Below are 15,567 nucleotides of genomic sequence, written 5' to 3' on the forward strand. Positions count from 1 at the left end.
TACAGTTTAACTTCCACATGGCTGAATCAGTACATACCAGCCAGCATGACTGAAAGCCTTCTGTCCAGAAGGATCTGCTATGAGGGTGTTTTGGCCCACCTACTATGGTGGCAAGTTGTGGGGAGAACTTGTGTGATTTGCCTACCCGTTCTGAGGCTATTCTCAGGTGAAAATAAGAGGCAGGAGGGCTCAGAATGACTGGAACTACACAGCCAGTGTGAGCCTGTGAACTAACCTCACAATGACTACTCAGAAACGTCCCTCCACTGTGGGGAGAACTTGTGTGATTTGCCTACCCGTTCTGAGGCTATTCTCAGGTGAAAATAAGAGGCAGGAGGGCTCAGAATGACTGGAGCTACACAGCCAGTGTGAGCCTGTGAACTAACCTCACAATGACTACTCAGAAACGTCCCTCCAGACAGCATGGCGTCCCTGTCTGCGGAGTCCCCTTTCCCTCGTGTCTGGCTCTGTTCCATGAAGCTGACCTTCAGGCCATGATGGCTTTTTCTATCTGGGAATCTCTTAGCTTCTCATGGTTCTTCAAAGGGATTTCAAGTTTGGGACTTAGTGTCATCTTTTTTGTGCAAAGTGCCCTGGAATCCCTGCCTTGGTTCCTTGTTGATCCATCTGTCCATCTTGTGCAGCACCACTCAAATACCGAGACAGAGGATCATAAAATCCGGAGTGTGGGAGTTGTGATGAGAGGTGCAGAGTGGGGCTGTGGGTGGGCTCAATCCTCGCCATCAGACAGGTGACCTATGGAGAACCCACCAGCCACAACTTATCTATAGCACAACTACCTTGACAGCCCTTGCTTACCCGTTTCATACCAGAGCTGCAATGAGCCTGGGATAGTAAGGGTCTGAGGGATTAAGACAATTTTAACAGGAAAGAATAATGGTCCATTAATGACAGAATGTAACAGTGGAATTTCCTTCTACTCTTGAAAAGAGGCTCTGCTCTTTGATTTCTCTGTACAGTACATGGTGTGGCTCCCTTACATTTTCACAACCAAGACCCCACTCCCATTGTGATTCCCCCACCCCATCTCCATCGTGCCATCTGGTGCCATTTCTCATTATCTTTTTACTTTCCTGAAAAGAGCTCATAATCACAGCTTGCCCTTTTAGGGTATGGGGCTGGGAGAAAAGCACTAAATGAGGTTTAAGGTACACGAGGTGTCTTCAAGGACTGTGATACCTCATTAGACCCAGTGGGAAAGACAGTGGGAGCTGGGGACTTACCAAAGAACTTCTGTCTCCTGGAGGCTGTCTGAATGAATCGGGCTGGCGGCAGGCCCAGCACCTACAACAAGTACAATGCAGACGTTTCACTCTTTGTGGAGTCACAGATCGAAAGACTTTTGGTCTAGGTGGGACTTTATCCAAACTTTGCCTTCTACAGATAAGGACCCAGGGATATTAAGTAATAAACGTCAGTGACAGAACAGGCCCAGAGCCTGGTTCTTTTAACTCCTAATCCAGGACTGTTTCAATATCTCAAGAATCAGTACTGGCCATGTTACTGTAAACAGGCATCAGCACCAACTAGAGGTGGGCCACCCTTGATAGCAGCCAAATCTAGTTGTCAGATCAAATAAACTAGTGTATACACTACTACATATGAATTTAAGAATGGCATATCCCATCACGGAGCACTGGGAAGGGAGGAGGAAAAAAAAGATAAAAATCATCACATGGACATTGGACCATTATAAGACAGAACACCTTGAAAAGAAAAGGGTAGCACCTCTTGTTCACTGTTCCCTAGTGCAACTTATAGAGGAGCACAAAGAGAGGGAAATTACAGGGGTCACCCTTAGCCCTGGGTCACCTATCCTTGCTGCTGGGTTCACAGCAACAATCTATGTATGGCCCAGCCCTCCTGTCGTCAGACCCACTGAGGTCAAGAGAAAGCTGAGTCAGTTCTGGGGCAGTCAGAAACTCAACCCACACACCCCATTCTCCTTGGTATTGGAAGCAGGGATGCATCATAAACTCATCCATCACCCACCCTAGAAATCATCCACTCTGATACCCTCATTTGCAGTCCAGAGTGGGAAGTGACTTGCCAAAAAGACAGAGCCAGGGCTCAATCCCATGATGACTGACTCCCAGTGTTCATTCCATCATAGCTACCACATAAGCAATTTTTACCTAAATTATTTTAATATTTCATTATCAGTTCCAACCATGAAATAAAATTATTTATCTATATTTAATAATTCTCAAGGGTATGTGTGTCTCTCTATCTGTAACTGTGAGACAATCTAGAAAATAGAAATTTGGCATACACACACACATATAGATTATATAGATAGATCTATCTTTGTTCACAATCAAAATATCTTTGTTCCCTGGGAAAATCCTAAAATGTAAAATTTCCAAACTTTAAAGGTTATATTCCCCTATTTTGTCTAATTTAGTTTCATAATAAGATGTCTATAAATGAAAGTAATACATATAATTAATGATGATGAGTCTAGCGAAAGCCTTTTTATTGGGAGATAGTCCTCCCAGAATTAAGATAGTGAATGACTCATGACTGAAAATACATATTTTTTATAAGTCAGGTAATCTCCAATTCTTTGTTTCAACAACATTGTAATCAGGTTGTCAGCTGCTGGGTTGGTAAAAATAATTTTTGATGGCAAGTCACCATTTTGTTCTTACAGAGAACTCAAAAGGAGTCACAGAATTAAGCTACACAGCTAGAACAGGCTTCCTTCCAGGGCTCATGACTGACTGATACAAAGGGCATCGATGCCAAACCTGTTCATTCTAGCAAGAAGTGATAGTCAACTATAGGTACTGAAGCTGGAAAAAGAGAAAACCCAGCTCTATTCATTTTCCTAAGAACTGTATTCTCAATAAAATACCACATTTTATGCTTAATAATTACTTATCAAAGTTTGTGCACCAGTTATATTTTAATGATAATTCACCAGAAAAAACCATTTTTTCCAGATGTAACTTATGGTAACGGAACATTTTTTGAGTGATAGTGATTGATAAAAGATTTCAAAACATAAAACTATATTAAATTACAGTAAAATTCTTTGGAGGAAGTGGAATGGAAAAAAAAAAACAGTTCCTTCAAGGAGAAAAAAGAGCAAAAGTAAGAGAAATATAAACTGTTAAAGAAGAACTTGTTTACATCCTTTCAGATAGATTTTGGTGGGCATCACGTCACTCTGGCTTTTTGATTCTTTTGGATATATTTGAAAGTCTGGCATAACAATTTTATTTTAAAATGTCATTATTTCAAAAAAAAAAAAAATGTCATTATTTCGGGGCCGGCCCGGTGGCACACTGGATAGTGCGCCGCTTGAGAAGCGCGGCAGCGCTCCCGCCCGAGGGTTCGGATCCCACATACAGACCGGTTCCCGCTCACTGGCTGAGCGAGGCGCAGGAGCAACGCCGAGGTTTGCAATCCCGTTGCCGGTCCCCGGTCCGGTACGGGGGCAACACTGAGGGTTGCGATCCGTTGCCGGACACGGAAAAAAGACAAAAGACAAAAAAAAAAAATGTCATTATTTCCAATATGGCAAAATGACATCCTTCACAACTATTTAAATTTATGATAAAAGCGTTAGATGTCAACTCCACAGTTTATAAGGGGACACATAATTTCAAAAATACTTTTAGAAAACATTCAACCCCCCACCCCCCAAAAAGAAAGTATTGTGGCCACTGCCCTGGGCGAGTCTGGGGAGACCCGGTGTCTGAGGGTGAAGCCCTCCTGCTGAGCCCGGCCCCAGCCAGCAGCCTGCCCTCCCCTCACCTCCATGATGCAGGCCAGCTGCTCCACCTCATTCTCCCCGGGGAACAGAGGGTAGCCCGTGTACAGCTCCGCCGTGATGCAGCCCAGGCTCCACATGTCGATGGCCATGTCGTAGGGGTGGCCCATAATCACCTCTGGGGATCGGTAGAACCGGCTTTGGATGTACGTGTATACTGTGGGGGCAAAAAGAGATACACCTGGCATGGGAAAAATTCCTCCTCTCCAGGCCTCTCTTCTCCAGGATACCTTTGCAGCTGAGGGTGGCTGATGATTTACACTCCTCCCCCAACCCCTACCTTCCTACCCCAGGGCCTTACAGAGAGAGGGAAGGAGGGAAAGCTGGCCAGCACTAGTGAGTCACATCACATATCCAACATCAGCAGCCTCACTAGAATGGAGCTATTATTATCCCCACTTTATTGATAAAGAACCCCAACGTAGGCATTGTTCTAGAAAAGTGATGGAGTTTGGATGTGTTGTCCCCTCCAAAACTCATGTGGAAATTTGATCCCCAATGTGGCAGTGTTGGAAACTGATTGAGTCATGGGGGCGGATCCCTCATGAATGGATTAGTGCTCTCCCTGGGTGGGGGGAGTAGTGAGTGAGTTCTCGCTCTGTTAGTTCCCCTGAGAGCTTGTTGTTTAAAAGACCCTGGCACCTCCCCTCTCTCTCTTGCTTCCTCTCGCCATGTGATCTGCCTGAACCCACTGGCTGCCTGCCACTTTCCATCATGAGTAGAAGCAGCCCGAGGCCTGTGCCAGATGCAGCTGTCCCAGAATCGTAAGTCAAATAAACCTCTGTTCTTTAGTTTCAGGTATTCCTGTTATAGCAACACAAAACGGACTAATACAGGAAGTAAATTTAAGTCAGCTAAGTTTCTTTTTTTAAAAATAAAAATTGAAACAAAACATAAGACTAATATAAAACTTAGTTTCCAAACTGTTAGATTAATTTGGGGTAGACATCTTTTGAAAGTATTGTGATTGACGAGGGAGGAGACATATCAGAACTGGAAAGGAAGCATGCGAGATGCATAATTTAAAAATGTATATTTAATATGTTATGTGCATTTATTGTGTAATATAAAGTATAGAAAGAAAAGCTCAATGAAATCTCAGCAGATGAAGATGAATAGAAGATGGTATTGTAGGGAGCCAAGATTTCACAGATGAAGAGACATGATAGTTATTTTCACGTAATCGTTATTGGCCGTTTCTTGGATGAGGAGAGAGGCAGGGATTCTAATCGCTTCTCTGTTGTTTAAATTGGTTGTTGTAAGGATGTGATAATTCTGTGATTTTAAACAAAATGAATATTTAATAAAAATGACTTTTATACCCTACTTGCTTCCAAAATGGATTTGAGGTACTCTGCAAAGTAAATATACACAGGATATTTTAGAACATGAATTTAATGGTACTTACATAGTGCTTAACACATGCCAGGCACTATTCCAGGTGCTTTACACAGATGGACTCTTTCATTCCCTACAACAACCCTTTGAAGCAGGTACTATAGTTGTCTCCATTTTAAAGATGAGGAAACTGAGGCATACCAAAGTTAAATAAATTGTCAAGGTCACTCAGATATAAGTGGTAGATCTGGGATTTGAAAAGAGGAAGCCTGGTTCTGGTATCCATACTCTATACTGCCTCATGGTTGAAATAAAAGAGAAGCCAGAAAATATATAATGCAGGAAATAACTGTCAGAAGCCAAGGATAAACTAATTACAAATTCAGTTCTGAGCATCCTGGCAGCCAAAATAAATGGTAACTAATAGATTACATAGCTTTCAGTATCTGAGAAGAGTAAACACAGAAGTTCTTTTCAGAAGGCATGGTTTTCTAGCTGGAATTTCTTATAGGATTCATACATAAAAGATATAAAAGACATATGTCCTCAAAAGTGGGTCTGCAGAATATTGGAAATATCCATCTGTTAGCTCTTTCTTCAGCCTCAGGAGGCTTCTTCTGATACCCCCTGACACCATAAAGGCTGGTCCCAAAGTCCCTCTTTTGGGTGACCTTAATATAGCCTGTGCGCATCTCTAATCATTGTACTTATTATCTTCTTATCTTTCCATCTCTTACATTAGACCCTATGTAACCTGAGGACAGGAAAAATTCACTTTTGTTCCTGGTACTCGGGACAGTGATTGACACATAATAGATACTCAATAAGTGTTTGTCAAATGTACATGCCTTCTACACCAAACTTGATAGAAGCCAAAGGAACAGACTATTAAATCAAGTTCAGTAAAGGTTCTACAATGTATTCCAGGGCTACTTTCTCGATTCCAGCTTTAAAAAAGAATAAAGCCCAGAGAATCTAGGGCAGTGAATTCCAAACTTTAGAATGGCTATCTTTTCTAAAGTGTAGACTCCTAGGTACTCCCCAGAAATTTGGATTTGGTGCATCTGCAGTAAGATTCTGGAAACTATAATTTTTCAGTGCTCCAAAGTGATGCTGATGCCCATCTAGTTAGTTTTGGGACCCAGTGCTCTGGGTAATTCCACATCTACAGAATATGAGAGCTTCAAAGAGCCCTGATGGTATCTGAATCCAACTTTCTCATTTCACAGATAAGTAAACTTGGGCTCAGAGAAGGGAAGCAGTACCTTGTTCAAGATCACAGTGGCAACTGTGATGGCTGAGGCCAGGACAGAAGGAGATAAATTGCAATAGGAAAACGCAGACAAAGGGACAGGCATGGGGCCCACCTTTCTGGTGTTCATAACAGCTTGATCCAAAGTCAATAACTTTAATGGAGACTTGGCCCTTTTGGCATAGCACTATATTTTCCTGGAAAGAAGAAGAAAAGACGTTTGCCAAGTTTTAATAATGTTGCCCTGGGTACTGTGCTCACCCTCCTCAAGGGTCCAGTTCAAATACGATCACCCCCAAGGGCCTTTCTCACATCTACTCCAAATCCCATTGTGCCTCCTCCTCCGACTTCCCATTTGACTTGTGGTCTGTACCTCTTATTTGGACCCAGTACTCCCTGCTTTGCAGTGTTTCTTTTGCATACATTTTGTCTCTTTCCTCATATTGATTGTGTAACTCCTGAAGACTGTGGGTTTATTTTTATCTTTGGCACCTGGTTCTATGCCTTGCTTACCTAAGGCATTAGAAATGCCATCGACTGAATTTGTTTGATGTTTCCATTAAATGCCCCCACTGACATACCACTATGACAGTAGAGGACAACCCCCCATCCCCCCGCTCCCACCCCCACCTCCTCAGAGGCAGTGATCTGATTGGGATTTGCAGCTCTGACTTTGGGGAAAATGTGAAACCAGGTGCTTCAGTAGAGGCATAGATAAGAAGGGGGAGATGGTGGGCTCTCCTCTCAGCATGAGAATGCACTGGCTAGGGCTGGAAGATTAAAGTCCCAATCATGTGTTCAAGGATCTCAATATCAGATGAACTGATTACGTGAGTGCCTACGGAGTACCCTAACATTTCTGATGTGACATAGAAGGCCTGGTCTGAAGCCTCTGGCACCACAAACTAAGAGAGCACAAATTCTTTTCTAAAGAATGTTTGTGTTAACTGGAGGAGGAGAAACAGCAAAAGCCATAAAAGAGCAAGAATTTCTAGTGTGCCTCAAGCTCAATGGAAAGGCTCCTTAGCCAGACGGGGGTAGCCTTCCCGTCTCATTGGTGAAATAGCTTCACAGAAGGGATAAACACAGTGGGTAATCATAGCTCAATGATAATAACCATTAAGGCCACGAGAATAATTCTGTGATTCTTGAATCCATACTCACAAAACACTGTCCTGGTTGTGTGTACACTTTCCTACCGGGACACACATATTTTGATCTACTAGATATATTTCTTTTTTTTTTTTTTCTTTTTGTCTTTTTTCATGTCCAGCAATGGATCGCAACCCTCAGTGTTGCACCCATACCAGACCGGGACCGGCAATGGGATCGCAACCCTCGGTGTTGCGCCCGCACCCCGCCCAGCCAGTGAGCGGGAACCGGTCTGTATGTGGGATCCGAACCCTCGGCGGGAGCGCCGCCACGCTCCCAAGCGGCGCACTGTAGCAGTGCGCCACCGGGCCGGCCCTACTAGATATATTTCTGAAGGAAATCTGTTACCTGATATTTTGGCTCCCAAAATGTTTTGTGAACTTCCTTGGTGACAGTCAGTCCCCTAAGCCCAAAGACATGGGTGCTGTGACACTTTGGAGCTGCAAAGCTGAGGATTAGGAACTTGGATGTGGAGAATAAATCAGTGTACCACATCCTTGTGAGGCTCTACCAGTCAGCACCAAGAGAACATCTCTATCTTGACAATCTTCACTTATAAAAATATCCCCAATTTACCCAATGAGTTCTAGTTTTCAAAACAAATTTTTAAACTATTATGGGGGGTGGGGAGAAGGGAGTGAAGAAAAGTTGAGAGAGATTTACAAACCTGTGCGGGTCAGGCTGTTCTTGGAGCCAGCTTCTTATACCTTGTCCCTAGCAACTGTGCTATTTCCTCATGTCTTCAGTCATTAACTAATGTAGCAAGCATTACTTATTGCCTGCCACTGCTATTACCAGTACCATGTTAGGTCCTGGGAACATGATGGTGAAAAGACATCATGGTTCCTGGCCTTGGGGGAGCTCACAATCCAGTGGGGGATACAGATAAAGAAACAATTCCTACACAAAGCAATCAGTGAAGTAATGTAAGAATGTCCCATGCATTTGGAATAAAGAAAGTGGTCTGGGGTTTGCTGCACCCTAGGACCAACTCAGAGTAGAGTGGAGATAGTGAGGACTTAGTAGAATAGAGCAGTCCATCTGCTTGCACAGCACATGTCTCTGCCGAGCAGACAAGGGAGAACTCTGGGCCCCCAGGCACAATCCTGAGAGCTGCAGGTGGCTGTTAATTTTCTCAGGGAAGAAAGGGCAAAAAGCGTAAACCCAGACTCCCAGGACTTCTTACTACACATTTTGATACTCAAGACACAACCACTCACCTCTAAGCCTTCCATAGGGAAGCTCTCAGACCTTCTTGTTCCTGTCTGCCTCAGTTATACCACATGTCTCTTCGTTTCCCCAGTATCCTTGCTTTAGTCTTCCCGGCATCTCACTTGGCTTACTCGCCTATATACAGGATGCTGGGCTCCTACCCTAGCAGCCCTGGCCATGCTGGCTGCCCCAGCCAGCACTAGGGAACAGAAAGGGGCAAAGAGCTCCCAAGAGTGGGGCCCGCTCCCATGGCAGGACAGAGGTGGTACTCACAGGCTTGAGATCACAGTGAATGATTTTCTCTACATAGAGCATTTGCAAGCACTTCAAAATAGAGAGGGTGAAGTGTCGAACTACTGACAGGCTGAAGCCTTGAAAGCTGTTATTCTTCATCAACTCGTACAAGTTGATTCTGGGAAAGAGAAAAAGTGACGTGTATGGGTGTAAACAGTATAAAGGTGAGCTTGAACCGCAAACGACCCTGCATCACCTGGCTTCTCTCTAGCAGGAGCCAACCCTCAGACCAGGAGGCAGGGCTTTTGTGTCCTACAAACTCAGCTTTCCCACCAATTCCTGGTGGGCCCAGGTGAAGTTCAACCATGCTGGCCCCTCAGAGGTCCCCTCATTTCTTATGTGACAAGCCACTTAAGGTCCTGCTCTCTTGCCTTATTTACTCAAAATCAAAGACCTTTCCCCACGCTGAGCAACCATCTGCCTGTTCCTTTTGGGTTCCAACCTCTGCACATAGGGTTGGGAAGCCAGTGAGTGGGCAGCATGGTAGCAAAGGAAAGGCCTTTTAATATGTTCCAGTTTAGCTCTTGAGGACGGAGGCCTTGTTCTGGTTCTGTCACACTGGTATTCAGCACCAGGGGAGCACATCATGGCTCTGCTGGCAGGGGGCAGACATGCTGAGGGCTGGGGACATGGCTTCCTGTGATCCCAGCCTCCTTGCCACTGGGCCGTCTTGATAACCGAGTGGCAGTTGTGTCCATTCTAGTCGTTCAGTAGTCACCTGCAGAAAAATCTAGCATTCTGACCCCAAAGTTTGTCTTCTGTCACTTAAGCAACTTTTCAAAAGAAATGAATTAAAAGAAAAAGTAGCTGACCCCAGGAGTTCAAAGGTGATGCAGAGGTGATTGCGGAAGTAGAAGAAGTCCTTCATGTGCACTACGTTGTGGGTGTTGTCTTTGTCCTTCCTTCTGAGAGCATCCAGGATCTTCAGCTCCACCAGGGACTGGTGGTGAAATCTGAGGCCATTGGGGAATGTCAGGGAGGGTGGGAAGCGGGGGCAGAAAATGCGGATGTCACGTCATGCTGCAGCAACTGGCCTCCTTCCTCAGCCCCTCCCCACAACCCCAACAAGACTCTCCAGGGGGGCAGAGAGCACTAAAAACTCCAACTCTTGCCTCGTCTTTGCCCCTTTGTGGAATCAAACAGGTAGAGAGGGGAAGAGGAGAAGAGGAAGGTCAGAGGAAGAGGCAGTCCCAGGGGCAGAGTCAGGAAGGGTTGGCATTCTGAAGGAGCCAGCGTCCTGCAGTCCCTCCTCTGTGGCCTGTGCCATCCACCAAGCCACACCTCTTCTTGTTCCTGATGATCTTCAGGGCCACCAACTCATTGCTTTTGTGATCCAGGCACTTGGCCACCTGTCCATAGGACCCTTTCCCGATCATCTCCAGAACCTCGTAGCGGTAGGCGATGTGGTCATGCAGGACCTGCAAAAGCAGGCCAGGGTGAGCAGCAGAGCCACAGGCGCACGGCTTCCCTGACACTGGGGCCCCTGGGTCCCCTCCCCAGCTCATGGCTCCCTCCCAGGGGAGTTTTCTGAACTGTGCTGGGCACCTGTGCAACTCCCGTCTTCATCTCACAGCTACTGCAATGGCTAGGTTGTTGTCTGGATCCCAGGCACTAATGCAGTGCCGAAGGAAAGTCCCACAGGCTCGATCCACATCAAGCAGTGCAAAGAACACTGGATGGTCTGTGGGAGACTTGGGTTCTAGTCACAGTCTTGTAGTTCTAGTCCCTGTCCTCTAGTTTTCTGCATATTTTAGGACCTGTAAAGTAAGAAGGTTGCACAAAGTGGCCCTGAAGGTCCTTTCCAGTCTGGACATTTCATGCTTCTTGAAGTTGAGCAGCAGCTCCAGTTTGGGAGAAGTTCTGTTTCTGTCTGTTGATGTGTCTCCCTTAATCAGAGAGGGCTTTATGTCTGTTCTGTCTCTTCCTGGTCAGATTTGGTTCTCCCCTGGACTTATTCAGATTTAATCCTTTCCTGGAGTTAGCAGTACAGAACTTGGACCTTTCTTGGCTAAGAAGAGAAATATTTTTTTAATAACAATATCACCATGTCTCTCCCTGCACTGGAAATCAAGGAGCAGGTATTTAGTCAAAGTCAAAGGTATTTAGTCAAAATTTCTGATTAAAAAGACCTTAGCTGGGTGGCTTCAGACAAGCCACTTTCCCACTTGGAGCTGTAGTATCCTCACCTGTAAACTGAAGATTCTGGATAAGATAATATCCAAGGTTCTAAAGCTCTGTGAATCTGATTTCTACTGTAAAATTCATGAGTTTTGGAGAGGTGAAGGATGAGTGCTGGTGCTCATGCAAGTCCTCAGAATGCGTTTGTGAATGTGTGGAGGGGGTCTGCTCATATAGGAGCAATCAGGACCATGAATTTGTGCACATACAACTTTATAGATCCAGGAAAGTCGGCGAGTCTACTTGTAAATGTGTGTCATGAGAATGTATGGGGAAAGGGTGAGAACAAGATCTGCACGCATGTTGGTAAAGGCACATGTGTGTTTTCCAAGCATTTGCACATATCTTCTACATACCACCTGAGTCTACTTGTAAATGTGTGTCATGAGAATGTATGGGGAAAGGGTGAGAACAAGATCTGCATGCATGTTGGTAAAGGCACATGTGTGTTTTCCAAGCATTTGCACATATCTTCTACATACCACCAGCTTGACTGTATCATAAGTATTTGCTCACATGCCAACGCTGGCATAGATTCTGTGGATACTTGAGAGCAAGGACCATGCTGTACTCACTTTTAATGGTTCCCTTTGTATTTTCAGAGTCTAGCAAATGCCCAGGCTTATGATAGGTGTTCTGTATATAGGTATTCAATCCACATTTGTTGGCAGAATAAATGTGAGAATGCAGCTGTGTTGCTTGTTTGGGAATTTGACTGTGTACACTGGAATGCAATAAGAATGGAGATTCTGAGCTCATGGAGAGCACACATTATCCCTCTTTACACACCAAAAACATAGCTCTCTAACATTTGAGACCAAGGAACTGAGTTCCAGTGAATTAACTTAAGGGTAGTGCTGACATCCCTAGAGAATTTCCCAGAGACCCTAAGCTCAGGTAGGCTGAGGAGGGGAAGAGAGCAGGGAGGGAGGGCTTGAAGGTGTCTGGCTGAATTAGAGGTAAGGTTTGCATTGGGGATTCTCAACCAAGGAGCCATTAATCCCTTGAAACTTTGTGTATGTGCAGGTTGCCTTTTCTGGGATGAGGACTCATAGCTTTTCTCAGACTCCCAAAGGGATCCCTGACATAGAAATTTTGAGAACCAGGGCTCTAGATGGAGGCTGTATGACAGAAGCGAAATCCTTGCTTCTCAAAGTGTGGTCCGAGGACCAGCAGCATGGACATCACCTGGAAGTTTTTAGAAATGCAAAATCTCAGGCCCCACCCCAGACCTGCTGAATAAAAATCTACATTTTAACTAGATCCCCAAGTGTGCATTTTAAAGCTTGAGAAGCATGATTCTAAATGCCATTAAGAATATCTATCTTGGGCTGGCCCGGTGGCGCACTGCTATAGTGCGCCGCTTGGGAGTGCAGCGGCGCTCCCGCCGAGGGTTCGGATCCCACATACAGACCGGCCGCTCACTGGCTGAGCGAGGTGCGGGTGCAACACCAAGGGTTGCGATCCCGTTGCCAGTCCCGGTCCGGTACGGGCGCGACACTGAGGGTTGCGATCCGTTGCGAGCGAGGTGCGGGTGCAACACCAAGGGTTGCGATCCCGTTGCCAGTCCCGGTCCGGTACGGGCGCGACACTGAGGGTTGCAATCCGTTGCCGGTCACGAAAAAAGACAAAAAAAGGAAAAAAAAAAAAGAATATCTATCTCTTCTATGAAGCCATTAAAGACTCATCTTATGTCCTAACACCAAGTTGTGAAGAAATGTCCAGAAGAAAAAGTTCCTGACAGCCCACAGCCTAGTGGACTAAGAATCATGCATCCAGACATCTTTAGAAATGGAAATCATTGCCCAGATTTCACCTTCAGGCTGGTAAGAGGCACTATCTTGGGGAACCCCAGACGTACACAGTTAGAAGAGGAGAACAAAGAGTTGTTGGGATCAATTTTTGAAAAATGGAATGAAGTTAAGCTCTCTGCACCAGGAACTATAGTGACAAAAACTTTTTCTGTTTGTGGAGAAAATGACATCAATGATAAAATAGAAAAATGCCCATGATAAAACAGAAAAGGGCTTGTATTGAAGAGACACAAAAGGGAATGTTGGAGAGACTGCATCTTCCTGGCCTTTTCCAATGGGTGCAGGGCTGTGCAGGACAGGAGCCTGTGGGAGTTCCCCCAGGATGCAAACCTGTTGCCCCAAACACTCTTGGAGAAAATCAGTGTTCTGTTAGCAGAGTATTTTGCATACTCAATTGCACGTTTTCCTATTTTCAAACATGGTATTTCTTTGGTTTAGCTTCTACTAGAATCCTTCAGGATGCCTAGTCCCCTATATATCAGCACCAAACACTATAAAACACCCACTGCTTCTTTCCTTTGCAGGCAATCTCTGTGCCTGAGCCCCCTGAGGTTACCACACCCCGCTGCCCCATCACCTTCTTGTAGGAGCCATGCTTGTCATCAAAGCCTGTCTCGCTGAAGTTCTCAGGATCCACTTTGAGCTTCTCAGCTTCAAGACCCAGGAACCACAGCTCTGTGTAGCCCAAGATTTCACTTTGCTCATAAGGAGATAGCTGGTTCTTAAAGGACTTTAGGGCCTCTGCGTGAAAACACTAAGGTGGTCAGTTAAGTTGAGACAGCATGGTTTGCCCTGGGTGCAGATGACAGCACCCCTTCCAATCTGAGCTGAGCAGCCTTCCCTTACCTAGTCGCTTGTAAGGACCGTGCATCTAGAATCTCGCAAGGTGTAAATGTAATGCTAAATGTCAAGGCCTTGTACATATTTCAACAGATCAGGAGGAAAACACAATGGTAGGGAAAGGGAGAATTTAGTCTCCAAAGAGCTGTGGGTTGCAGCAGCAAGGGGGGATATTCAGGAGTAAACTCAGTGCCAACAATAGTACAGAGTTAAGGTGGCATTTGCCCAAGTTAATGTGGGACTAGGCTACACAAATAGTCTATCTTGAGAGGCTTTGAAAACCATAATGTCTCCAGGGGCTAGACAGGTATCACAAATGCAACTTTTAAAGGTCCAGAAGGTATTATTCCCACTCAAATCTGCAGTGGAGCCAGTGAGGACCTCAGACTACAAGGTAGGAATGTGGTTAATCCTTCCCTGCTCTACAATGGCCAGATCAGGTCATGTCGGGGCTCTGGTGTTTGGTCAGGGGGCAGGGGACGGGGGGACAGGTAAAATTCACACTTTAATAAATATACTGCACAGTGCTCAGAGGAGAGAAACCAGGATCGGGGAAGGGGGTACCACATTACTTGACAAACTGCTGAAGAGTTGGAGAAGAAACTGCGAGGAGAATAAAACACTTATGGGGGTAAAGACGTCTGTCTTCATACATGTGAAGGGCGGTCGTGTGTAAGCTGGTTAAGGCAGAGGACAGAACCAGGATTAAGACAGCAGGGAGGCAGACAGCAACTCTGCAAAGACAGAACTAGCTCAGGACTAAAGTTATCTCCCCGTGCATAGTGCCTGAGATCGCTTCCAAAGGACAACTGATTTCAGTTTCAAAGCGGTGGTGGAGAAGCTCCAAGCACTGGATAATGTTGGCACAGAGTGGATGCCCAGCGGATTCTGGTTCACTTTCTTTGAATCCTAACAAGTTATGAGCCTCTGAACCCTGGGAGGAGTCTAGCTCCTGGCCAAAAACATGTGTGATCTTTCAGGCCCCGCCACAGGCACTTCCGAAGGCTCTGCCTGGCAGGCCCCATGGGGGAGCTGCCCACCCGCACCAGTCCTGATGCCCAGCCAGGGCACTGCAGCCTCTGAAGGGAGCTGCCTCCAGGGACTGAGCCCCTGGCTGACTATGCTCCTGCACATATCTGCATTCCTATCCCACACCAGTCCTGATGCCCAGCCAGGGCACTGCAGCCTCTGAAGGGATCTGCCTCCAGGGACTGAGCCCCTGGCTGACTATGCTCCTGCACATATCTGCATTCCTATCCCAGGAGCCCCCACCAGAGGCCTTCCTCAGGCTCCTCTGCCAAGACCTCCTTACCAAGAGGAAGGGGGACACTTCAAGACACTTTTCTCTACTCCGACTTAGTATTCAGTACTTTTCCACTCTCAGATCTTCCCCCCTCCCCCTTCCCCCGGTCCCTGGGTCCATAAAATGACAGGAGCCTTTGGTTTGGGCTCCCCAGGCAATGAGAAGTTCCCTGTCTGAGACGGCTGGCCCTTGTCCAGTGCTGCTCCACAGGAGGGAGCTGCTGCTCTCCCCTAGTTGGCCTCTTGCTTTTACTATCACGGTAAAAGATTAAAGGCTTCACTTCTACTTGCATTTGGGCTTGTTGCCTTAACTGACTGCTCTGACACCTGGCACCTTAGCCCTCTCCAGCTCAGCTCAGCTCTGGATGCCCCAGCCATCCATAACC

The 15,567-nt window shown here is 45.9% G+C and overlaps 1 protein-coding gene across 1 annotated transcript in view; it reads right to left on the reverse strand.

Moving 5' to 3' along the window:
* Positions 1–13,774, reverse strand: part of DYRK4 (dual-specificity tyrosine-(Y)-phosphorylation regulated kinase 4) — a 20,775-nt gene extending 7,001 nt beyond the window's left edge. The window contains 7 exon segments of the mRNA XM_008587081.1: positions 1,245–1,305; positions 3,784–3,956; positions 6,505–6,586; positions 9,027–9,165; positions 9,860–10,000; positions 10,329–10,465; positions 13,617–13,774. Coding sequence (XP_008585303.1) covers positions 1,245–1,305; positions 3,784–3,956; positions 6,505–6,586; positions 9,027–9,165; positions 9,860–10,000; positions 10,329–10,423 — 691 coding nt within the window. The 5' untranslated portion in view covers positions 10,424–10,465; positions 13,617–13,774.
* Between the last annotated feature and the right edge of the window lie 1,793 nt (positions 13,775–15,567).

Source organism: Galeopterus variegatus, unplaced genomic scaffold (genome assembly GCF_000696425.1).
Source record: "Galeopterus variegatus unplaced genomic scaffold, G_variegatus-3.0.2 Scaffold4245, whole genome shotgun sequence".
Taxonomy (NCBI): domain Eukaryota; kingdom Metazoa; phylum Chordata; class Mammalia; order Dermoptera; family Cynocephalidae; genus Galeopterus; species Galeopterus variegatus.